A 24,333-nucleotide genomic window follows, 5' to 3' on the forward strand; every position below is an offset into this window, starting at 1 on the left:
ATGCATCACAAACTATCTTAGGAGGAGGATAGGGCTGTGGATAGTGTGTTGGAGCTGTTAAGCTGCTATGCTTGTACCTTTGCTATGACTGAATCTTCTTGCGGCAGCATATTTGCCGAACGCGGGGACTGTGAATGGTTGCGTGCGCCTTACAATCTGGTGTTTAATGAAATGGGTATAATAAAAATTAAATACTTGCCTTAAATTCCACGTCGTACGCGACTTACGACGCACACTTAGCCTTCACGATAACAGCTTATCTTCTATAATCTGCTCAACAGAATGCACATGGCTGACTAACAGCTTTTTCTTTTTGAAATTTGTGCTGTGAAAATAGCCACCGCTGTCGGCTATTTTCTTAAACCACATCAAAGCGTGTACATTGCTGCACACTCGCTTCAAACACCACTTCGTCCAAGCGCGAGTTTGAAAAGTAGAAGCAGAAGCGCGCGCGCGCAAGACAGCTTTCTTTCAGCACGGAAATGCAAGCGCACGCAAATCGAGTAGACTGCGGTCAGGGCGCGCGCGCGCGCAAGCAGCTTTCAACAACGCAAGCGCGCGCAAAGCGAGTTTATTCTAAGCACTGTAGCGCGTTGCTCCCGCGTGCAGAGGCTGCAAAGACACGAAAGTCTACAGGCGAGCTATTCACTCCGCCCGACCGATTACATGGCGTTGGCCGCAGAGGGCGCTGTTCACTGGCGCCCGCAGCGCCACCCTGCGATGCTTGGGTCCCCTATCCCGAACAGTTTCTGCCGGCCGTCGTAATAAGCGGGGCTTTCATAATTTTCCATTGTGCGACTGAGGTTTTTAATTTAATTTGCTGGGTTCAGAATAAAAATCATCACATAAATGGAGGACGCGCAGTCGGGTTTCCACTGTAATACTATGCCTCGCCATGGTGACTCAGCAATTGAGGTACTTCACTAGACTAAGGAGACCCAATTTGGACCCCGTCCTCAGCGGGTGCATTTCGATGGATGCAAAACTCGAGGCGCCTGTGTACAGTGCAATGTCGTCGCACAATGGAGAATCTCGAGATGGTCAAAATTATACTGAGAAAATTCTACTACAGCGTGCCTCATAGCCCAAGCTGCGTGGGATATCAAAACCGATAACGTCCAACCCTAAACCTGGTCATGCTTGGAAACTGTGATAGTTGCAGGAAACAAAGCTCTGAGCACGTAGCGTGGTTGAGCCTACTCCATGTTACAGTTAGCTTTTGCTTCTCCTGTCATGAATTGTGTGGTGCCAAATGGCAGGCCCAAATGCTGGGCAGACAGTGTTTGGACAGGCAGGTTAGAGCCAGCTCGACTGGCAAAATGCCATTTTGTGGCAGTCTCTCCACCCCCGCCTGCCTGCTGCCTCACGAGCAAAGCTTTGCAGCTGGACCTTCATGTTGCTGCTTGAGGGAGCTGTAGAGAAGCATCGTTCGACGTAGGTGGCTAACTGTTCATCTTGTGTTGTAAGCTTGGAACGCTTTTGCATTTTTGCATGATATGGAAGAGGTACTGCAGTCGTTTGCCAGCTGGATCTGCACCCTTTTATTTCTTATTCTAGCCTGGTTGTGGCTACGGTGTATAAATAGCGGCTTCACTTTTTGGTTATTTTGTTCTGAAAACGGGGGGGGGGGGTGGTTGCAACAGAGCTTTTGTTTTTAGCTGAATTTTCTTTTTGTGCAATTGTCTACTCTCTTCTTCATAAATAATGTCAACCATCGTGAGGACAGACGCCCTTACTCCACTATATCTTAAGCTTGTGCGGTCAAAAAAGAAGTTAGTATTTAACATACAAGTGGTGGTTTGTGAGCTATTCTTGCTGTAGAAAGTTGTAAAATCCTAGCTTAGTTGGTCCACAAAGCGATTGTAGGGGTCCTCGAAGCCCACACCCGCAAAAAGAAAAAGGTCACTTAATAGCTGCAGTGCATAGTGTCTCGAGTGTCCGACAAGCAAGCGGTACGGTGTTAGTAGTCGAAACCCCTTCAGATACATCATAGGGTGGTGCGCCTACTGGTGCCAATGTGTTGCGCCATCCTCACGTCCTCTGCAGGCCATGCCGCATTGGAATATTGAGAGCAATACTATGCCAGGTTTCGGCCCGTCGCATAGTCCCGGGAAGGGCCGCATTTGACCTTGAACAGTTGGAAGAAGAAGGCGAAAAATGCTTGGTCACCCGCAGCTAATGCTTTCGCTCCACATTCGCTTCAGCAGCATTGAACCATTCTCATATATATGGGGGCTGGTAGCTGACGCTCTCGCTTCATACTCTTAAAGGATGAACTTAAGTGTCCCCAATAATGTAGCACCTTACACGAATAGGAATGAGGAAGGCCGGTCTGGACGAGTCTTCAGCTGGAGTGAAGATTGCTGGAAAACGTATCAACAACCTTAGATATGCGGATGATACCACTTTAATGGCAGAAAGTGAAGTGGAACTCAAGAGACTTCTGATGCGCGTACAAGAAGAGAGTGAGAAGTTTGGGCTTAAACTGAACATTAAAAAGACGAAGATCATGGCGCCTTGCCCTATCAAGTCCTGGAGCATCAATGGACAAGAAGTGGAAGCTGTGACAGATTTTCTGTTCTTGGGCGCCAAGATTACCTCGGAAGGAGACTGCAGCCATGAAATTAGGAGACGCCTGCTTCTGGGAAAGAGAGCAATGGTTAGCCTTGACCGCCTAGTAAAGAGCAGAGACATTAGTCTGCCAACCAAGATCCGTATAACCCGTGCTATGGTCTTTCCAGTTGTGATGTATGGATGCGAGAGTTGGACTGTGAAAAAGGCTGACCGCCGAAGAATTGACGCGTTTGAATTGTGGTGCTGGCGAAGGCTCTTAAGAGTTCCTTGGACTGCCAGAAGATCAAATCAGTCGATATTGTCAACCATAAACCCTGACTGCTCATTGGAGGGTCAAATTCTAAAGTTAAAGCTCAGCTACTTTGGTCATCTGATGAGAAGAGAGGAGTCGCTGGAGAAAGATTTGATGTTGGGAAAGGTTGAGGGTCGCCGGAGAAGGGGTAGGCAGCGAACGCGATGGTTAGATGGCATTCTCGAGGCATTGCAGATGAAGCTATGTGATGTTAAGAAGATAGTGAGAGACCGCAAAGTGTGGCGTGACATGGTCCATAGGGTCACAAAGAGTCGGACACGACTGAACGCCTGAACTGAACTGAACACGAATAGGGCGTGATAGGGGAATAATGTAGCAGGCAAAAGAAGCTTCCGCCGTTGCTATCGCAATTCAACTAGGGTTAACCAGAGTTAAACCACAACTAATTTTTTTTCAAGGCCATTTTAAAACTGCCTTGACTCAATTCCAGGTCCGCTACTTTGTCTCAAAGCTGCCACACAAAGATCACTGCACAAGATTCCCCCACTCCCTTGTCTCAAGGTGTCCTCAACACATTGATATCTGAGAACCACTGACAAGGATAATAGTGAATGTGGATCACCTCATAGAATTTGCCAGTGCTGAACAAGTAATTTTTGGCTGGCTTTTCTTTACTTCGCATTTTTATTGCAGTTTCAGTTTTTGTTTCTGTTTCCAGATTACTTTCGCAACATCAAAAATGGGGTGTGTGATCATAGGAGACATACAAAACCTGCGTCATGATTCCTACTTTGTCCTTCAATTTCATTCAGACTCTCGCACTAACCTGTTTCGGTAGCCAGTATGGCTGCCAGTGAACTAAGAAATATTGTGTAGCGATTTTCATGTGCACTGTGGGAACTCGTGCATGCCTGTGACATCGCAACTATTCGACTGCTGAAACGTAAATGTAAACTGCATGCAAGGATAAACTCAGTTGTAAGCCAGCTACTGAGCGTAGGCAAATTTTACATGTTGATTCACGTTCCATAATATCTTGCACATCATTCCAGAATAGAAGTGCATTACAAAAATGTTTGTCTTTGCCTCCTTTGGACCTCTGCCAGTTGCAACTCAAAGGATGTGCAATTCCAGAACAGAAGTGCATTACAAAAATGTTTTTGTCTGTCTCCTTTGGAATTCTCTGCCAGTTGCAACTCAAAGGCGCTCGCCTCTGTACACTTCTCCACTACGGCGTCTCTCATAGCCGTAGTCGCTTTGGGACGTTAAACCCCACAAACCAACCAACCAACTTCTCACCAAGTATCCACTCTCGGCTTTGGAAGTGTCATTGCCATCGCGCTGCGCTCCTCTTTGCAACGCAACCCACGACTACGTCACAGCCTTGTATTGATGCCGTGAGATGGTGTGGACATGGCGTAAGCATGACTCTGGTGCAAATAGAATTGGATATTGCTGCTTGCAAGAATTCTGTCAGGATAGTCCATGACGTGCATGGAACAGGAAGAAGATGCAGAGAAAAATGCACGAAACAAAAATTGCATGTCATACCTTCTCTGCTAATACCTGTAGCAATAACTGGAGTCTACATATTTTTGTTTGACGTAAGCACCACTCGTGCTGTAGACCTCCCTCGGGAACTGATTGGGCGGTGGCTGGGCGTTCTTCACTGTATCAACAAAGTCAACTATAGTGGTGGTTTGGATAGATACTTTTCCTGTATTCAGTGTAATAGCCGCCCTTGTAAGCAAGATTTGGGGGAAGGCTGTGTGTGCACATGGGCCTTTGTTTTTTGTTATTGGTGCAGCATGTGGTAAACGTTGTCTTCTTGTTCTTTGCAGGTTGCGATAGACCACAATATTCGTTTCATGGAGACGAGTGCGAAGACGAATGTTAACATTGAGCGGGCCTTCACAGAGCTTGCTGAAGCCATTTTAAATAAGGTACGCAGAGTGGCCATTACTTGGCTGCTTTTAATTACTTTTCTTTTGCAATCTCTTGTCCGGTTGTCATTTGTCTTTAATGTGACAGCACACAGCATGTTTCCTCCATTTTTTTTTTCTTTCCTTAGCCAAGCCTGCGTATAAAATTTATAGTGAACATCATTAATTCAGCGTGACCACAAAAGGTCTGAAAATGTGGTCAAACAATGGAAAACTCAAGCAAGAAAGGAGCTTATCAGGAGCGGGGCTAATATTTCCCGCATGTTAGGTCAACGTGGATGCATGGTTTCAAGCTCATACCTTTGTCGGTCATCATCCTGTGCCTGGTCCATTCTTCCAGTTCAGAAAAATCTCGTTAATTTGGCCTTCTGGACCAGGAAAAATCTTAAAATAATCAGATTGCCTTAAAAATCTCCAAAAAACATTTGGATCAAAATTTTATGTAATGAATGCTTGGCACATTACTCTAAATGAAAATAGTGCGTCGATAATTCTTTGGGGGGTTTCTTGAAGTGCTTCTACAGTGAAGTCTCGTTACTATGAACACCACATTAACGAACTTTTCAAATTAACGAATTTTTTAAGATTCCTCGGCAGATTTGCCATGTTTTCAATGTAAAACTATTTCAGAATTACGAATTTCAAAATAGCGTATATTTCAGAATAACGAACATATTTTATTTCTTGTTCTATAATTTTGGAACATCAGTATTACGAATTTGGCCAAAATTAACAGCACCGCAGCTTGCAACTCTCGGGTGAAACGAAACAGAAACCGCCGTTTCTGTGTGTATGGTCCGTGGGCTGTAGCTATCATCATCAGGACATCTAGGACCAGCTCCTAGCGCCACCATGAAGCTATGGTTTATTACGCAGTAGCCAGCAGGCCTAGCTGCCTGCGTTTTTTTTCTTCCTGTGTTGTGTGCCGTATGCGACTCGGTCGTTCGTGCGTTCACGCGTGCGGGACGGTTTTTTTGCCGCTGATTATCTTATTGCGAAGCTTGTGCGAGATTGGCGATGATATTAGCCAGCGAAGTGCCAAGAAGATATGAACGCAGCTGCTTTCACTGCAAGAAATCGACGCAGGGAAAAAGCGATTCGGCCTCTACAGACAGCTAGCATTGCCCCATCGACTGCCGCTATCATTATGAAAGACCGAGACAAGATTTTCAAAGCTCAGGGAGCATTGAAGATGGGGTCATAAAAAACTCCGATGTTTTTTGTTGTTTTTTTTTTTTTCACATGGACAAAGTCCGTACTTTCATTGCTCGGTGCAATCACGTACGCGATGAGGTGTTCCGGTAAGCGGAAGGTGTATGTGCTGTAGTGGTGTAATGTAGGGCACGGTCGTGTTTGCGGCGCGCGGCAGAAGAAAATAATGAATTTCTTCAAATAAATCAGCTTTGGAGTTAGTGCAACCATTTCACTTGAGGTTTTGCTTGTCTACACACGTGCCTACTGCCAAGGTACGTCATTTTCATACCTAGGTTTGACCACTGGCTTAAAATCGCAGATTTTTCATTACAACGATATTTCAAAATAACGAATGATTTTTCGCGGTCTCGCTGGATTCGTTATATCGAGATTTGACTGTATTTGTGTGCACATTCGAGAATGTGGAAGACATGCTACATAATCCTCAGTGCCTTCGTAACCCCTTTTTGCAAGACAGCAGGCACGATAGCAGGGGCGAGTCTCCACAGACGGCCGTGCTGTGCTTTGCGGATGCTTCACCACACTGACTTAGATGTTTGTTTGGTGAGGCGTCATCAAAATGCAATGATTGAAAGAACCCGCAGGGGCGGGTTCACTTTCAGAATTTCTGGAATTCGTCTAAGTCCTCGTGTTCACGCACGACATTCAGGCGGCAGTATGGCCGTCTATAAAATAATAATTTTTCTATAAAATTAGGTTTTTAGTGACTGTAATTGTCTTGTAGGATGAATTCATTTTATGCATATGTGTGCCTGAAACCATGCTAGGAGTATATATGCTAATTGGATCTGGTTGCTTTATGATTAACATGCCTAAGCATCCGTTGTAGCCGAAGTCACTTTAGGACGTGAAACCTCATAAACCAAACCGATTAAGGCCCCTAGCTTTCCGTGGCAGAAAATTTTAAATTTCACAACTTGAGAAAAAAAAATCTGCTTAACACATCAACTGTTGCTTCGGGATGCACTACTTCTTTCCCTGCACAACGAGCTTTTCAAAATAGCGAAAGAAACCTGTTTTAAAATTATCTGCTCTCTTCTCTCGAGAATATTCATTCAGATGATGTGTAAAACAGTCGAGACTCATTTTTTATCATACCACCGCTCCTACTGATGTCCGTAACAGTAGCGTCAAAAAGAGAAAGCGTATGGCTGCTAGCACAAAGTTCCATAAAGAGGGTTTAAATCTGCCATTTTTCGTGAAACTGCTGGAGGTTAAGGAACTAACCACGACTGTGAGCAAACTGCTCTAATTGGTATTTTGTAATACAGTAGAACCCCGCTATAGTAAACTCGGATGTAGTAAAGTGAAACTAAAGTCCCAGTTCATCTTCCATAGACAACTCTGCATTTTCCCCCCTTTATAGTAAAGACAGTTTCAGTAAAAATCGGTTATAGTAAAGTGCAGCTGGCCGCGGCGATGACTCCCATGATATGAAATCGCTGCCCGCCCACTAGTGCCTAGATTGCGAGGAAAATATTTTTTGTATTTGAAAACGGAAAAATAACATCGATTGTCCTTTTGAGTGGCATTACTTAGGAGCATTCAGGAGAAGCCTACTTTACGGAGGCCTTGGAGCCGTGAGGGAAAGCACTCAGCGCGTAGGGGGAAAAAAGTAAAGCTGTCTACAAACATGGAAAGTAGGCGGCGCGGTCCATTCAGAAAGTAAGGAAGAGTAAAAGTGCACCAAGAAATAGGAAAGGGGAAGAAACGGGAGAACATTCACAGCACTAGCACAAAGCATGAGGCAGCGGAGGCAAGAGGTGGAGGTGCAGCGTGTGCGGTCTTGCAACAGTTGACTGCTACGCGCATTTATCATTTATTCTTATTTAAAAGGCAGAAACGGCAAAAGGTAACACTGTGTTCATGTAAGGCTTTGGTTTTCACATGAAATCAAACTTGGTTGTATTTATAGCCACAGTGTCCTCATGCTTAAGATGCACTTCCACAAGATGTAAAAAAATTTTATAACTGAAAAAAATTGCACGAAGAGATAAGAGAGAGATGGAAGGTATTTCAGTGGTTTTTTTTTTTCATTAAGCAGCCAGACATGTTCAGTAAGTAGGCATTTAATTTCCAGACAGCATCTTCAGGACCATGTCATCACCAATAACTGATATAGTAAAGATTTTTGCTGATCCCAGTGACTTTACTATAAAGGGGTTCTTCTATTTCTCGCCACTCTTACAGTCTACCTACCATGGTGGCTCGGTGGCTTTGATGCTTGCCAGCTGATCCCGAGGTGATTAAATTTAATGGAAGCAATGGGAGTGATACATTTTAGTGAAAGCAACTTGCAAAAACATTTTCTGAAGAACAGCGCGACTTCGACAAGGACGGAAGGAAGACAACACGGACAGGCGCTGACTTGCAACTGAAGTTTATCGCTCGGAACGTGGTAATATATATATCAGGCTCCAAACAACAAGAGAAAACAGAGAAGCGATACACATTTGATTAAACACTTGAAAACTCGTGCGATGCCACCACGTCACTTCCCTGTAGCTAGATAACTAAGCTCCTTTGCTGACAACGCCAAGGACGGGCTGCTGACACAGGCGTCATTTGACCATGCGATTTGTGCGGCCTCAATAATTTCACGGGTTATCTTGTCCCGATGCCCATTTAACACTTTTGTTTTGTGGAAATAAGGTTGGCAGTCGTTACTTTCGCAATCTCTGCAATGAATGCCGAGATGCCCTTTAACGGAGTTGAAAACATTATTATTGTGTTCTCTTAGGCGCTCATTAAGGCATCTGCCCGTCTGGCCGACGTACAGCTTGCCGCAAGATAGTGGGATGGAGTAGATAACACCATCTTTGCATGCAACAAATTGATTCTCATGTTTTATAGTGCACTTTTCTCGTAAAGATTCAGCGTTAACCAGCTTGCACAATTTCCCAAGCTTTTCGGGAGCCGAGAAGACAACTCTGACATTAGCTCGGTGGCCTATCTTCTTTAGCCTGTGGGAAAATTTGTGGATGTAGGGAACGACTGTCGTCTTTTGTTTTTCTTTGGCGGATTCGGCCGTTTCCTTCTTTTTGGTTTTGCCTAAACACGCAAGCAACGATTCAGAAACAGACACGAGCAGTTGCTTGGGATATCCTGCCTTCACAAGGCGATCGGTTTGACGGTTGAAACTTTCTTTTACTGAATGAAGGCATGATTTGTTTAAGGCATTGGTATAGCACGACTTAGCCACGGCGCGTTTTACGAGCTTAGAGTGCGACGACGCAAACGGAAGCAATGGCTTGTTGCTACGTGGTTCATAAGACCAGCAGGTGTGATTTGGCCGGAAGCTGAGTCTGAGATCAAGAAATCTTATCTCGTTATCTTGAGGTACTTCATGAGTCAACGTGAGCGGGTGAAGGCACTGAACAAAGATATCTTGAACCTGGTGCATGACGGAATCAAACTCTTTGTCATCGGTATTAACAAAACAAGAAAGTCATCAACAAACCGAAAACACTGTAAACATTTCGATCCTTCTAATAGTCGTTGGAGCATTCTGTCTTTTTTTGCGAGTAATAGATCACTGAGCACGGGCGCTACACATGAGCCAATGCACACTCCTTTTTTCTGCAGGTAAAGTTCACCATCCCATGTCGCATAAGTTGATTTTATATACACTTGTAGTAATTCTAAGAAGCCAGCAACGGAGAGGCCTGCCTCGTTTTGGAAGGCGACAACTCCGTACTTGTCAATACACTCTTCGATGCACGAAAACAGCTCGTCATGCGGCAGTGAATAATAAAGATCTTTGACGTCAAATGAGCAAGCCATGAGATTTTTGTTCTTTTGGGTTTTCAAAACCTGGATTACATCCTGTGACTTTTTCACCAGAAATGGATCGTCTATGGTCAATGAATTTAAAATCTTCTTAAGAAACACAGCTACAGTTTTTTGCCATGTGCCGTTTTCGGATACTATAACCCGGAAGGGACATTCCGGTTTGTGCGTCTTTGCACTGAAGAATAGCTGCAGACTGAGTCGTTTACATTTGTCGATAGAATTTTTCAAGGCATAAAGGTTATGCTTTTCACATAGTTTCTTGGCTTTAGCCTTGACTTTAGCCAAGGAGACCTTCTTTTCAACGCTAAAGCACGACAGAACGGCTTCGCGACCCTTAGTTGCATAAAGATGCGACGGGATCACTAGGAAACCTCCTTCTTTGTCAGCCATAAGCAAACGCAGCGAATGTTCTTTCAAGTAGGACACAGTTCTCCGGACAGGAACAAAATTCACATGAGCCTTACACCGTAGCAATGCATCGACCCCTTCGGACACACACCTGTCTGATTCGGCCACGGGTGCCAAACTGGATACTTGTCTCACCATGCCCAGCAGTTCTGCTCGTGACCTTCTGGGTGCGGTGGCGAACTTCGGTCCCTGGGAAAGGACACGACGCACATCGGTGGGCAGTGAAACGTTCCCTGAGGTGTGGATGACGTTTTCCGCCTTGCGCTTCTTTTCCGGCTGTGAGGCTCGGAGCTGAAGAAGTGTCTGCTGCCAAAGGAAGTCAGCAGTAGAGTTGGCCAGGTCAGAGTATTCTTTCCATTTTCTCCTTGCTTGGGCCGGGGCCCAAACGTTGTGAAGGTGGAGATAAATGCAGTGCCGGTAAAACCGAGCTTGTCTATTCCATTCAGATTTCAGGATCTGGCAGATTCGTGAGCAGTGACCTTGCGATGGCTGGAAACCCCCAAACAACTGCAGAATTTGTCTTGGAAAGCGCCTTTCCCTTACGACGAAGGCAAGGGTTCGAGCTTGGCACAGGGCGATGGCGACGTAGGTGACAAGAACACAAGGATGGACAGACAAACAGTTAATAGGGCCCGATGTACTAGAAATGAAGGTTGTTAGAACTGATGCTTGGGCGAGTTGGTATGACATTTTCTGAAGTGTCATACCAACTTCAGAAAATGTCATACCAACTCGCCCAAGCATCAGTTCTAACAATCTTGCAAAAACACCCACGTGCTGTACAATGTCAGCAAACATTAAAGAACCCTGAGTGATTTAGGTCCACCTAGTCTACGCAACTTACTCTTGTCAGGGTGGCGGATGGTTAGAAGGCAAACTGATATTGATGTGCATTTATAGTTGCAGGCCACGAATTGCTACATGCATAGGTTCCATGGAAAAACTAGCCTGATTTCCTTCATGTGCTGCAGTCTAATAATAATTGGTTTACAGGAAGGGAAAGGCGCAGTATCTGTCACACTTGTCTACATGGACACCTGAACTGCGCTGTAAGGGAAGGGAGGAAGGTGGGAGTTAAAGTGGAGAGAGAAAGAGGCGCTGTAGTGGAGGGCTACGGAGTAATTTCGACCACCTGGGGATCGTTAACGTGCGCTGACATTGTACAGCACACGGACGCCTCTTCGTTTCGCCTCCATCGAAACGCAGCCGCCGCGGTCTGGATCGAACCCGGGTACTCTGGGACAATAGTCGGGCGTCTAAACACTGCACCACCGCGGCGGGGCCGCTGCAGTCTTCAATGTCGAAATTGCTGAAATGAACTGCAAGTGAAAAATGGACTCGGCTTTCACTGCTGTTGGTAGAGTTGGCCATGTGATCTCTGTAGGATTGTGAAACACTGGCACTACTGTGTCACGCATTCTTGTGGCATTACCCCGTACCCTTAAACCCACCTCCGATCTTGCAATGTCTTCACAGGGTACGCATCTTGGCGCTGTTTGTCTTTAGCTGATGGGGTGGGTCGTCTCGTCAAGTTCCGTCGTAAATGGGTTCGAGGCTGCTTCTCATGATGCATGCTCTTCTTACTTCTCCCCTAGCGAATTTCGCCTTTTCGAGGGAAACCGTGAGCATGCAGTGAGCTGTTGCACTGGCCAGCACGGATCTAGCTGCTCAGAGAAACCAAAAATGCAAACCCAGGGACGGGGTTTTTTGCTATTGGATTGTAATGTGGCCAAGAATGAACTCTTGCCATATTCACTGTTTTATTTTGACACCTTTCGACCCTCCTTTTATCTCTCTTGGCAGACACTTCGGTTCACTGCTGTCTGATGTTCTTGTATCTCAAATTACTGTGGCCATGCAGTGCTGTGGTGGGTTTGTAAAGTGTTTTTGTTTTTACATGCCTTTGTGTTCGGTGGCTGAGGGCTTTCACCTGCCCCCCATTTCAAGTTGACCGCACCTCTTCCTCATGAGGGAAGCAGCATTTCGATGCGGTTGCATTGTTGTATTAAAAACACCCATGCGCTAGGACTTTTGGCTTTGCATTAGTATACCCCAGGTGGTCAAGGTTCCCAGCTATAACCTTCGGGGTGCAATATTAGTTGCTGGGCTTTTACTTCTGATGCATAGTATATGCTGTTGGGGTATTCCTGAAAAGGGCTACTAATGTCTCGCCAACAGTGTATGCGGTGTTACCCAAAACTTTCATTCTGTGCAATTGGAGTGAACACCTATCGTGGTAATTGCGTTATGATCGGCATGTGCTGGAGTAGAATGGTGGGAATGAATCAATGAATGAAGTGAGAGAAATTAAATGTTTTTATTCCTCTCTCTGCAGCAAATGGCAGGCAAGGACCAGGCTGAGAACCAAGACAGACTTAAGGTGCTTCCTCCTGAAAAGAAAGTGATGAACTGTTGCTAGGGTAAGTAGTAGCAGTTTCTCACCTCTCTGGACTGCTGCATCAGCTCCTGTAGAATAGGAAGCCCCCTCGCCGTTAGGGAAGAAAACTCTGGTGTTTTTATTTTCCCACGGCACTTAAGGGGGGAGGCTGCTTCTGGAGAATTTTTTTTATTTCTTCGCCAAACTCAATGAAATTGCATATCCTTATCTAATTTCTCATGCTGATTTCAAAAATGTGATTAGTTTTTTGATAGGACAATTGGTTCTCAAGGTACAATTAATTAGCCCCCTATTGTTCACAAGAACAATAGAGAGAAAAGTAAACAATAAGAGCTCACAAATTGCACATGGTTAGACTCTAGAAAGAAAATGCAACGCAATGTTGGAGACAGTTTTCTAATTTTACCATTATTACTGATTTTACATCAGAATGTAATTTGTGCAAAAAATTGTGACTAATATGAAATTAAGAACTAGATCATTAAAAACATTTATGAGCCTTAATTTAAAAATCTGCTCCCAACATTGCATTCTTGGGTAACCTAGCTACATGCTAAAAAAAGAATTGTGGTTCTGTCAGCTATAGATGCTGAGATATGCTACTTTGAAAGTCACTCTGAGTCCAAAATGTGCGTTCTGAGAAAAATGAGAAAAACAAGCAGAGTGATGTTTATTGAGGAAAAGTACTAAATTATCCATCCAGCCACCTTGGAAAGTTACTAATAGCCTCCTGGAATGTAGTCAGACTGCTTATTAGCATTTAAATGGCGTTTTTTTAGAGTGCGCTGCACATTTTCTGAGGACTTGTGCTTCTGTGCACATGCACTCTTCCTTTGCTTGTCTTTCTCCTGCATGCGTTTTGTTGTCTGGGGGCTGGCAGTCAGGTGCAGCTCTTTCAGAATGTTTTTTGCAGTTTTTTCACTCCCTGCATTAAACTTCATCACAGCCTCAGCCACAGCGGCCTGGACCGTGAAGAGTGAAGCATGGCGTTCCTTACGTGCCAGTGCCCAAATCATTGAATGCAAACATTCATTATTGTTCTGGGTTTTGCCTCATTGTACGCGCTCCAGAAGCCTCTTGTCAGAAAGCCTTTCATAGACTGGCAGCAAAGCTTCACAAACATGAAGAGGCAGGTTGTGTCGGTGATGCGGCATGGTCTCACCTCTGGCCTCTGCAGCATTCTGCTTACACCAAGACTCTGGGCCTGTTGGGCAGAAGCTGTGATTGTAGGCTACATCATTAGATGTAACATGATGGTAGGTGGCCATCACAGCCTTCTGTGTGGCCTCCACATCACCAGTGTGTGACTTCAAAGCCCATGCATAGTAGGAGCTCAACTTGGAAATTAGATCTCCTGTAAGCCTTCCTTTGCCACCAAGGCATTCTCCACCAGAACCTCTCTGTTTCGTGATCACATTGCGCAGAGCAGTTCCCATGCTCTTCTGCACATGGTTTATGTAGTCTTCCTTTGTAACTGCTATGTAGCCATATACTTTTGCTTCTTGCAAAGCAAGGAAGGTTCGGCTGCCCCCTCAGAGAGCATGGTCGTGTAGCGGAGGTTGTGCTGTTGTAGGGACCGCTGGAATAAAATAAGCGCAGCCTCGACTTCCATTTCACCAGCCTTCTTGGTGGTGTTTTTCTGGCATTTGTGGCCTTGTTTCCACGCCGGATACGCCGGGTCATCCTCTTTTGGGCCTCATTCACACGCGGCGCAAAAATTGCTCAGCACGACGTAATCGAGCACAAGTCTGGTGAAAAGCACGATAACAGTTCCAATTCCGATGTGAGACGAATGTCCGCGTGTAATCCACGAGCCGTCAAAAGAAACTGCAATATTTCCGGGGTGACCAAAATTCAGCTCGGAGTACACCTCCCGAACGGATCGTGCGCAGTCTGCTGTCATCTTTTTGGCTGCACGGTCCACCGCGGGCGTCAACTTCTTCTTGACATATTTCTACCACGTTTTTGTATGCAAACCTCGATGAGATATATTCATCACTGCGAATATATCATTTAGCGCACCGCGCTGATTGCCGGTTGCTTGCATCGCGCGCGCGGCAAGAATGTTCACAATGAACAGATTCTTTTTTTGTCCGCTGATCACACGCGGTGAACTCCAGCCACAATTAATGTCGCCGCAATTCACGCATGAAATCGTCAACTTCACCGTAAGGCCATATTCGCTGCCACATTTACCGATGTTGACATCACCGCCGCACACTTTACACTTCACACACGCTAGTAGCGCGTTCACGGAACTCAAGCTTAACGGTGAAGGTCGCGTCGTCGAGCGGCTCGGCAGCTGCGGCATCTTCGGCGGTGTCTTCGGTTCCGCCGACAAAAGCTACCTTGCGCTCCGTTGCAGGGGTTGATGCCATCAGTTGAAGTTTTGCCTGCGCTTTCCTTCCGATTGCTTCGATATCTGAAGGTTGCAGCATCGGTGTGTCGCGGCGAACGCGTCCGCTGTCAGAAGCTTCTGCGTCCGCCGCCGACGTTGACGTCAGGCCTAACCCGGTCAGCACATCACGATTAGATGCAATCGGTGACACATCAGCGATGCTTGCAGTTTCCGCGGAGTTCTTGCTCTTGAAGTTGTCAATGAGCGATTTCTTCCTCCTTTTTCCGAACTTGTTCGTCGTTCGGCGCCGACATCGTTGCAAGACGCACCAGCGACGATACTCCGACAAGATGGCGCCCACTGACGCTTGCCACAGGCGTGAAGCAGACGACGAAAAGCGTGTCAGCCAATCGGGTGACAGGTTTTAGTCACGTGCACCGACTAACGAATAGCAGCGCACGTCGAGACTCTCTTTTGGCGCCTTTTTTCTCCACAACCAATAGTCTTAAACGTGCAGCAATGGCGCGAAATTGAAGATGAAAAGCTGCTCTTTCAAACGAGACCAAGATGGTGGCAGTCACTACCGGGGAATGACAACTGCGCATCGCGGAAAGAGCGTTGTTTTCGAGTCAATATCTGCCCGGGTGTGCGCGGATATTTATTTTTTAATCGTATTACAACCGAAATATTGACTCCAGCGCTCTGAAAATTCATAAACCAGTAGAAAAAGAGTTGGAGATTTCAAAAATTCTAGTTCTGAAAAATCGATTTTTTTCGCAATTTTTTTGCTCTCAGAAGCCCCCCCTTAACCATACAGAAGACTGACTTCTTTCCGATAGAGAATTTGTTCGTTATATCCAGTATTCATTTTAAAAGTATGCATACGAGTTATGCATTACTGTGTCTCGTCTCTTGTCCTTAGTGGTCGTGTGTGTTTGCGCTCTTTCAAAGTTTTTCAAAAAAGAGTTCCCTCAAATGAGTCTGGTAGTAAACCAAGCAAAGGGCTCTCTAAGGTGGACAACACAGGTGTGAAACCACGCAGTTTTTGAATTCAAAGTTTTTGGTAAAAATGTGCAAAACGACTTTTTATTCAACGTGAGATAGCAAACATAAGCATGCTGGTAGGGAATGCTGACCTCGTGAGCACAGGCAGATTTACCGTATTTACTCGCATAATGCTCGCACCCCCCAATATTACCACCACAAGAGTCATCTGCTAGTAGTAGCAAGCGCCATCTTTGGAACACTACTGAACCTTGCTGGCCTCGTTGTGTGCGCATGGTACCAGGCAGCGATAGCGTGCCTGGGTAGGTCATCATCATCATAGATTATGCTCTTTTTTTACCTCCAAGATGTTTGTAATCGTCGCCATTTTGAAAGGTGTCTCCGCGTCTCGTTGTCATCGCCTTCATTCCGTTCGTGCTTGGTTTGTTCCACCGCCTACCGTGTTCTTGGTGCCACATCGCAATGGTACAGTATGCAAGCTATAGACCTTTGCATCGGATGAGGAGGTTGTCGAAACGCCTCCTCTCTGGACTGTTGCAAACCGGTTCTGCTGCCGCCTCCACCGTGTTGACGTCAGGCGCACACAACAGCCCAGCGAGCAATATCGTGACGCCCAGGAGGCCCCCGTTGCAAAGGTCTATACAGCTACTTTTAAGGGGGGACATGGGGATCGAAGTGAAATTCTTTAATTTTTGTAGTAGAGCAATGAAACTTGGCATGCTTATTGGAATCTGTGCTGAATGGCTAATTACAAAGTTTCATTAAGATATCTAGTAGTTTTGGCATTAGAAATTTATATTTGCATCATTGTTTACCAAACTTGCAGAAAGCCTGGCGTGACAAAATTTGGTAGAAGCCCATAGTTAGCCTTATACTTTAGCCATATGAATGGTTCATGCAGTGACATTCCCCAAATATTTTTATCAGCTTGACTTTTTTTTACTCGGAGCATTACATCCATGCTTGCATAATGCACTCATTTTCACCATTCCAAAATAGCTAAATGCCCATATTTTGAATATATGGGAATGTCACTGCATAAAGAAATTACCAAGGAATATAATGCAACAAAGCTCATGAAAGTCCATCAAGCCATTGCCGTGCTACGCTTTCTGCAAGCAGGACAGTTGGGTCAAAAGGCACTTTTGTGAAAACTTACATTAAAGTTGCACAGCTACTTTTTGCCCATCAAAATGCCTCTGCATTGAAATACTGTATCGCTACGCTGCACGCTTCCTTCTGGGTTGTTTCCGAGGGCACAGAACGCGGTTCCAGGCACCTGAATGGTGCGAATTGGATTAGCAAACATTTGCCGTAAGCCTGGCAGCACATCTCTCCATCACAAAAACGGAAGTTTCTCCGTATCAGAACTGCATCACGATGTCGCGGCTAGTCTATGGAGCCGGGACCTCGGATTAACTGCTGGGAATCGATTTCGGGCCTAGGTGCCGTGGAATTGTGCTATTCCGGTTGCAAAAACATTCGCCGTCGTACTAGAGAGCTCGCGCCGCATCGACATCACCCTCCGTCACGAAAACGAAACTCTCCCCTTGTCGGCACTGCACTGCAACATTGGTTGACGGCGCTGGGTCTTCGGTTCACTTCCTAGCATCGATTCCAAGGGCGGGTCGGCCTTTCGTGATATGTCTCTCTCGAGATCTTCGCCGAGTGCATCGGGGCATATTTGTGCCGCTGCGCGATTGCATCAGCCGAGCTTTCCACGTGTCTGAAGACTTCCGTTCGTTGGAGTCGTACCACATCGAAACATAAGTGCGATATCCTTGTCGCTTTCACCGCCGCTTCCGTTTCTTTGCCTTCCGGACAGACCGCACAGTGCGCTGATACTTTTCGAGAAGCGTTTTTGCTGGTCCAGTGGTAAGACGCCTGACTACTGTGCCGGAGTACCCAGGTTTGAACCCGACCTTGGCGGCTGCATTTCGATGGAGGCGAAACGGAGTGGCGTTCGTGTGCTGTGCAATGTCAGTGCACGTTAAAGAACCCCAGGTGGTCGAAATTTCCGGAGTACTCCACTACGGCATCTCTCATAGCCTTAGTCGCTTTGTCGGGGACAAAAACCAGTTAAGAGGGACGTGTCAGGAGACGGCTGTTTTGTTCCCCTGGTTGCCGGCCGAGCGGCCACTCGCGGGTGTGTGTGTTTGTGCACGCTTGTGTGTGTGTGGGTATGTATACGCGCCGCAGTGCTTTTTGGAAAAGGGCACGGCTGCTCCTGGCCACTCCCGGTCAATCGACCAGCGGCTTGTCACCCCTCAAAGCGTCCCTCCCGTTTCACTGGCGCCGTTGAAGACTCAAACGCGGCCAACCGTGCTCGGAGTAGCTTGCAAGACGCCGAAGGAAACTGTCATCAGTTTGAATTTCTGTAAAGTTTCTTCCCTGTAGCCATTAAATCAGTTTAAGTTTCACCGGAGTTTTATTCTGTGACCAAATTATCTCAACGCAAACGCGACGACCACAACGATTAAGGCACATGCTTTGGGACGTTAAACCCCACAAACCACCACCACCGCCAACCCGGTCCTTGCTTTGTCCGATTTGCCGCCGATCGCTTCTTTTTCTGGATAGGAGGCTTGCGTTCAAAGTTCCCACACGCATACTCCGTCCTATACCTCTGCACCGTGCGCCACTGCATTGCTGGCACACAGACGAAGCCTCACGCAACAGTGGGGGTGACGAAAAATGCAGAACGGCAGCCGCGGATTCACAAACTAACGAGCAGTTGACAAAAGCGTGTGCGACTGAGGCGGGAGCAGACGCCGCGAACAATGGCACGCTTTCCAGCAGCCACTCGGAGAGCGTGCTGAGCGACACGTGACTCGCGCAACCAATCAGCGCCTACTAGTGTCTCTGCAAGGCCTTCGCATTATTTACTTTTGTGCGTTTGTTTTTTGTCGTAGATACATGGCTCTGATGGGAGGAGTACTGCGGTGAAACAAGCTTTCCAGTGGTATCAAAAGTTTTGCGATCGGCGCTCCGGCCGCGGAGTTACTGCGCTCGGAAATCTACTATTTTCGCGGACATTTCGGCCAATTTTTTGCTACCAGAGGTCACAAAAACAATATTTAGGCTCACCTTGAGGCTGTTTTCAGGGGAATTTCTTTTGTAACGCGATTGAACAGGCCTTGTAGATTCCAAATCTGACCTTTTTTTAACATCTGCTTTTTCGCAAAATTTTCGCGATTTGATCAGAACTAACTTTTTTGTTTCTCCACAGAATGGGCTGAAATTTGGTACACACACTGTAGATTGCAATAGAAAGGCAAATCTAAAGTTTCATAATGATATCCTAATTAGTTTCTGTTTTATAATAATTTATATGTTCGCTGCTTGTGGAAAGCCTGGCATAATAACAAAACATGGTAGGGAGCCAGGAATACTTCCCATGCTTGCCCAAATGTCTAGTCTACAGCAAGACAGTGTTAGATTCTTATTTTCATGCGCTAATAATTTTTTACTAAGCATAACATGCACATGACTTTGCCTCACTCCATAGAGCCATGCACTTATTGTGAAATAATAAAAAAATGAAAGATAAAGTAACATTTCAAGACTGTCTTTGCGTACAGCAGAGTTTGTGGATTGCAGCAAAACAAACTGGATCAGAATCGGTTCATGCATTTTTGTGCTATGCTTTCCACGAGCGAGATGATCGACAAAAAAAGTACAATTGAGAAAACAGCGTTAACGGTGTTTCCAGTGTGATCAATTTGTACTGAGTTTTTACATTCACATCGAGACAGCAAAGCTAATTTCTTCCCATTTGTTTCTCACAGTCCTCGTGAGGTATCTTCTTGAATTGGACATCTGAGGGTGGAGTAATGGTCGGCTTGTTGGGTGGGCAGCCTTCTGTAAGATGGACACTTCACTCACCGTATGCTGGCGTGTTTTCCAGGTGCCATTGGTGCTGCTATCGTATTAAAGAGGAAAATGGAATCTGGTACAACTCTTGGTGCCAGTAGCACGATACAACCTGCTAAATTTTTCAGCGGTCCTATTCGAGCATAGTTTCAGGCAGAAAGAAGCATCTTCATGCATATTTCCTTGCAGCAGTTAAAGAGCACTTGTTGCCCACTTAAATGCATGCATGATGTGACATTCGTAACAGATATGACTCCTTTTTTTTTTTTTTTAATTTTTTGGCTCTGGTTACCTGGACGTTGCTCGTGGTAGTCATCGTCTACTAACAGGCTACCCAACATAAGGCAGTAATATTGAGCATGACATTGGCTGCAAGGTGTAGGTTTTCCTGAAACTATAGTTTGAAGCACCAGAAAAGATGAGAAAAGCTGACAGAGATTGCAAGGAATGGTTGCTGTTTGCCGGTGAGAAAATGGTAAATTCTGCTGCCTGAAGTTTCTTCCAACAAAAATTGCCCTTTACATTGCTCTCAGTTCTTTCCACAAAGCAGGGTCTGTCCACTCCAGGTAGCTCAGCCTGATTGCCTGGAGAGTGAAGTCCGAATGCGGCACGGTGCAGCCATCGGCGATCCTGAAATTTCTTTGCCAATCTTAAATGTAAAATCTTGCCTGAGTCAGCAGTCTTGTTATTGTCATCAGAGCAAAGGAGCTGCTAGGATATGTCAGCATTGTATATACTTGTCTCCGACTGTATAGGGGGTATTCACTGACGCGCTGTGCGCGGTGCATTGGGTAATTGAGGTGGTCGGCCATTTTTGTGTCCACGGAACAAACTGGGCGAACGTACGTATCAAGTGCTGTCGTGCGGTTCTACAGGCAGTGGCATCCGCAGCTATATGTTGTTTATTGAGGTATCGTAAACTGTAATAGACGCGTGTACAGTGTAAACAACGGAAGCTGAAGAGCTGCGCCATCGATCTTGGCATTTTAAGGTTCGGTTCCGGAACTACACACGAACAATTCCACTCGAACGAGACACCTAGACATCTCACCGAGATGCGACGTCACGTATGGCTGGCACGGCTCAACCGCACAAGTATCATGAAATATGAGAAATGTATGTCAAAACGGGCTGGACTGGAATCTTCCAGATGTGCCCTAGCAGCCAGCTCTTGTCACCATCCGTGCACGACTGTTCTTCACGCACTCAGAAGACACATTCCCACTAAAAGAGCAGCGCGGCAATGTATCGCGCGGCGCGCATGCATGCAGCGTGCCGCCAACACTTCCTCGTCGTGTTTTGCTGCAATGAAATCCTTTAAAGAAGGCTTGCTAAACCTTGTGTTTTGCCGGATGTCAGATGTTCGCATCTTCTGTGTCTGCTGCTAATCAAAGCAGACCGCATGCAGATTCGGCAAAGGAACGTAGGCGAGCAGAGTTGTTTTGCAGCAGGTTTAAACTTATTTATCTCTAATAACAAATCAAGTTTAGCTTGGCCAAAACTGCGCTGTATTTCAAGAGTTTTGCAAAAAGTTATTTCGAGCCCTCAAGGCAACGAGGTGGCGCCACCGGTGTCATGCTGTGGCCTGTGGCAGCGGTTTCTTTTACTTCCCTACTGCCACAGACGATGCAAACATCAGACTTTTGATCGATTGAGGCAAGTACACCAAACAAGTTTTGTATAAAATATACTGACTACCAAACGCCATTTCTATGCAGAATATCAGCTATAAAAATTCAGCGGTTTAGTTGGTATAAATGATGAACAGCAACGAGTTCGTCTGATTCAACCACTGCTCTTAACCCAGCGCTTGTAACATAGTTGCATTCTTCGAGTGGTCAGTAGGCTTGCGATTGGTTTCTTGTGACGAAGCTCGTCCGTAGAACAAGGAATTCATGAATGTCGCACATATTTATGCGTGGGCACAGGCCGACGCTTACCGTGCAGTTGCGCATATCGACTGCACGCAAGTTAGTACCAAAGTTATGTTTCATACAGGTCTCTGTCTGCATCGCGCACATTTTGTCGATAAATCGAACTGCAACTCATGATACAGATTGAGTTTTCATAACGGTGCTGGCATGAGGCAGAGTGACAGAGCAAATGGAAGCGCACGAACAGCTAAGCTAACTGCCGCCCCGTACTAATACTAGTCAGAACAGGATGCAAAAATGGCGTCGGCTGCACACTGACGTCAGCTGTGACATCACGTGAATACCCCCTATACTACTGCCCCTTAAATTTTTGCTGCAGACTGTGCAAGAAAGGTTCACTCGTGGCCTGGAGACGTGGTAGGGGTTATCTGAAATAGAATTAGTTTTAAATCGCAGCAGGTATGCAGTGTTCCATACCACTGGTATGTGCGGTCTGTTGGATTCCGGCAGCCTTTACATGTGCATTGTAAAGACTACGTTCTAAAGGCGTCTTTTTATTGTTCTTGCTTCTTTTCAGGAATGTTCCATTTGAGGCCGCCATTCTGCACAGAGGGAGGGCCACTGTCGCTACGACACGAGCAAGAAAACGAACAGAAGACACGAGACACGCGTAACACACACGACACGTGCTCATCGGCGGGACAACTTGACACAGGGGGATATGGGAGACTTGATGTGGATGGCGGCGAAGTGCTGGCTGCAAGACGCGAGGAAAAGAGAAGGGGAAGCCCAGCAGCAGGCCCGGCGTTGTCTGCCCTCTTCTGCCCGCAAATAGAAGCCAGTTAAACCGTAGCATCTCGGGGACCCCCCAAAAGACGCAACCCTGCTTTTTGCGCTTGCACTGTGGAAAGCTGAACCTCGGCTCTCTTTCCTCTTGATGCCACAAGCAGCAGTGATCTCCTGGCTCTCTCCCGACCTCCTCTCTCTCGCATCTCGGCCCTGTCGGGCCTTTTCAGGCCATGTTGTGATAGCAGAGGACGACGACGACTGCAAATATGTGCACACCGTTTTGCACGTGAGCTGCTTTGTTCCCCCCCCCCCCTTTTCCTAGCTTTTTGCACCCACCACCACCCCACCTTCGTTTACCCTGTTTTCTGAGGAACTGAGCTTAAGAAAACTGGAGCAGAGAGGGACGTTTTACTGCTGCTTCTGAACCTACTTGTGATGGTTTCCATCAGCAGGCACCAGCTGTTGCCAGGAACGCTGGCTTAGCAAGCTCAGAAGAACAAGGTTCAAGTGGCATTAACTGTGCTCCGGTGTGTGACGGTGCGCTACGGTAGAGCCACAGCAAGAGGTGCTGGAGAGCGACGGCGGATGATTCCAAGAGGCTTGCGCGCCGTGCGACAGAAAGTGATCTGTCGACTTGCGGGAAGCGGTCAAGGTCACTGTGGCACGCCACTCAATCAAGGGCAAGAGCACCTTCCTACAGTTACCTGCTGTGCACGTCCTTTCTTCTCAGTCTGAGCAGTCTCCTGCTTTTTAGAACCTTGATCTCTTTCCCGGTCAGGTTGTCCTGCCTATATGATTGAGAAAGAGAGAACTGTTTCATTTCCTGCCGCTCGCTCCTCTTTGTGAGTTGTTTTTTATTTGCAGCAGAAGAGTACACACTGTTCAGAACTCTTTTCTTTCTCACAAAACGCTTCTTGTACACAAATTTTTCGAAAATGAGCCGTGTCAGTCTGATTGAAAGAGTGCAGCGTAGGAGTAAGTGCGGCTGACGACGACTTGTGCGGGACTTGGAACCCACGACCGTGTGGAAAGACTGTGTAGTGAACTCATTTTGTGTCCCACTGTTTTTGCGTCGCTTCCCCAACCCTTTTCTAATTGCCTAGCCTGCTATAAAACCTTGTGGTTTGCTTTGGGTTATTTTTTTTTATTGTCAAGCAACAGTAGTGCTTGCACAAAGCAAAGCTCATTTCTGCCCGACTTGATCCTCTCTTTCTTCCTACTGCCGTTCCCTACGCTTGCAATTTCTGTTCTTGCTGTTTTTGTTTTCCGCCGGTGTCTTAGTTTCTTTCGAATCGATTTTTCTTTTACAAACCTCTGCCAAACATGTCGCATATTGCCTTTTTTGTTGAGGAGTGACTTCCTCATAAGGCAACCTTCTTTTTACTGTACGATAAGCGTTCCTTTTTGTTGAATAAATTGCAGTTCTTCTAGAAAGGGCAATGCTCGCACTGAACTGAGCATTGCTGGCTTGAGCGAAGGAAACTGTGGGTAAGTAAAAGTGGTCGTTGTGTTGATTGATTGTCAGCCAAAGCACTTTGGCTTGGAATGGTGCAGGTGGCTGAGTGAGTCGTCTTTTCTTTTTCGACTTGAGCGCCACTTTCTCTGTTAGTGATGAAAGATTGAGAAAGAATGCACAGATCGAGATAATCTGCATAATCTCGTCCATTTAGTGTGATCACTTCCTCTACACAGGTCAACCCTTACCCGACTCTTGTGGCCATGCTACTAAGTTAACATTGGCTGGAGACATATATGCTTAATGGCCATTGTCCATTCCAGGTGTGCCACACGTATCAGCACGTGCAGGTTCATTTGTTTATTCGGTTTATTCAGAAGTAAATTCAAATCTTGTGATTATACAAAAGGTTACA

General features: G+C 46.1%; 1 protein-coding gene across 1 annotated transcript in view; it reads left to right on the forward strand.

Moving 5' to 3' along the window:
• Rab10 (RAS oncogene family member Rab10) overlaps positions 1 to 23,902 on the forward strand; it is a 31,392-nt gene extending 7,490 nt beyond the window's left edge. Inside the window, exons 4-6 of the mRNA XM_084578787.1 lie at positions 4,669 to 4,770; positions 12,521 to 12,605; positions 22,251 to 23,902. Coding sequence (XP_084434913.1) covers positions 4,669 to 4,770; positions 12,521 to 12,604 — 186 coding nt within the window. The 3' untranslated portion in view covers position 12,605; positions 22,251 to 23,902. The remainder of the gene's footprint in view (positions 1 to 4,668; positions 4,771 to 12,520; positions 12,606 to 22,250) is intronic.
• Positions 23,903 to 24,333: the final 431 nt, after the last annotated feature.

This window comes from Amblyomma maculatum, chromosome 9, assembly GCF_055883805.1.
Source record: "Amblyomma maculatum isolate TAMU_Amacu chromosome 9, ASM5588380v1, whole genome shotgun sequence".
Taxonomy (NCBI): Eukaryota; Metazoa; Arthropoda; class Arachnida; order Ixodida; family Ixodidae; genus Amblyomma; species Amblyomma maculatum.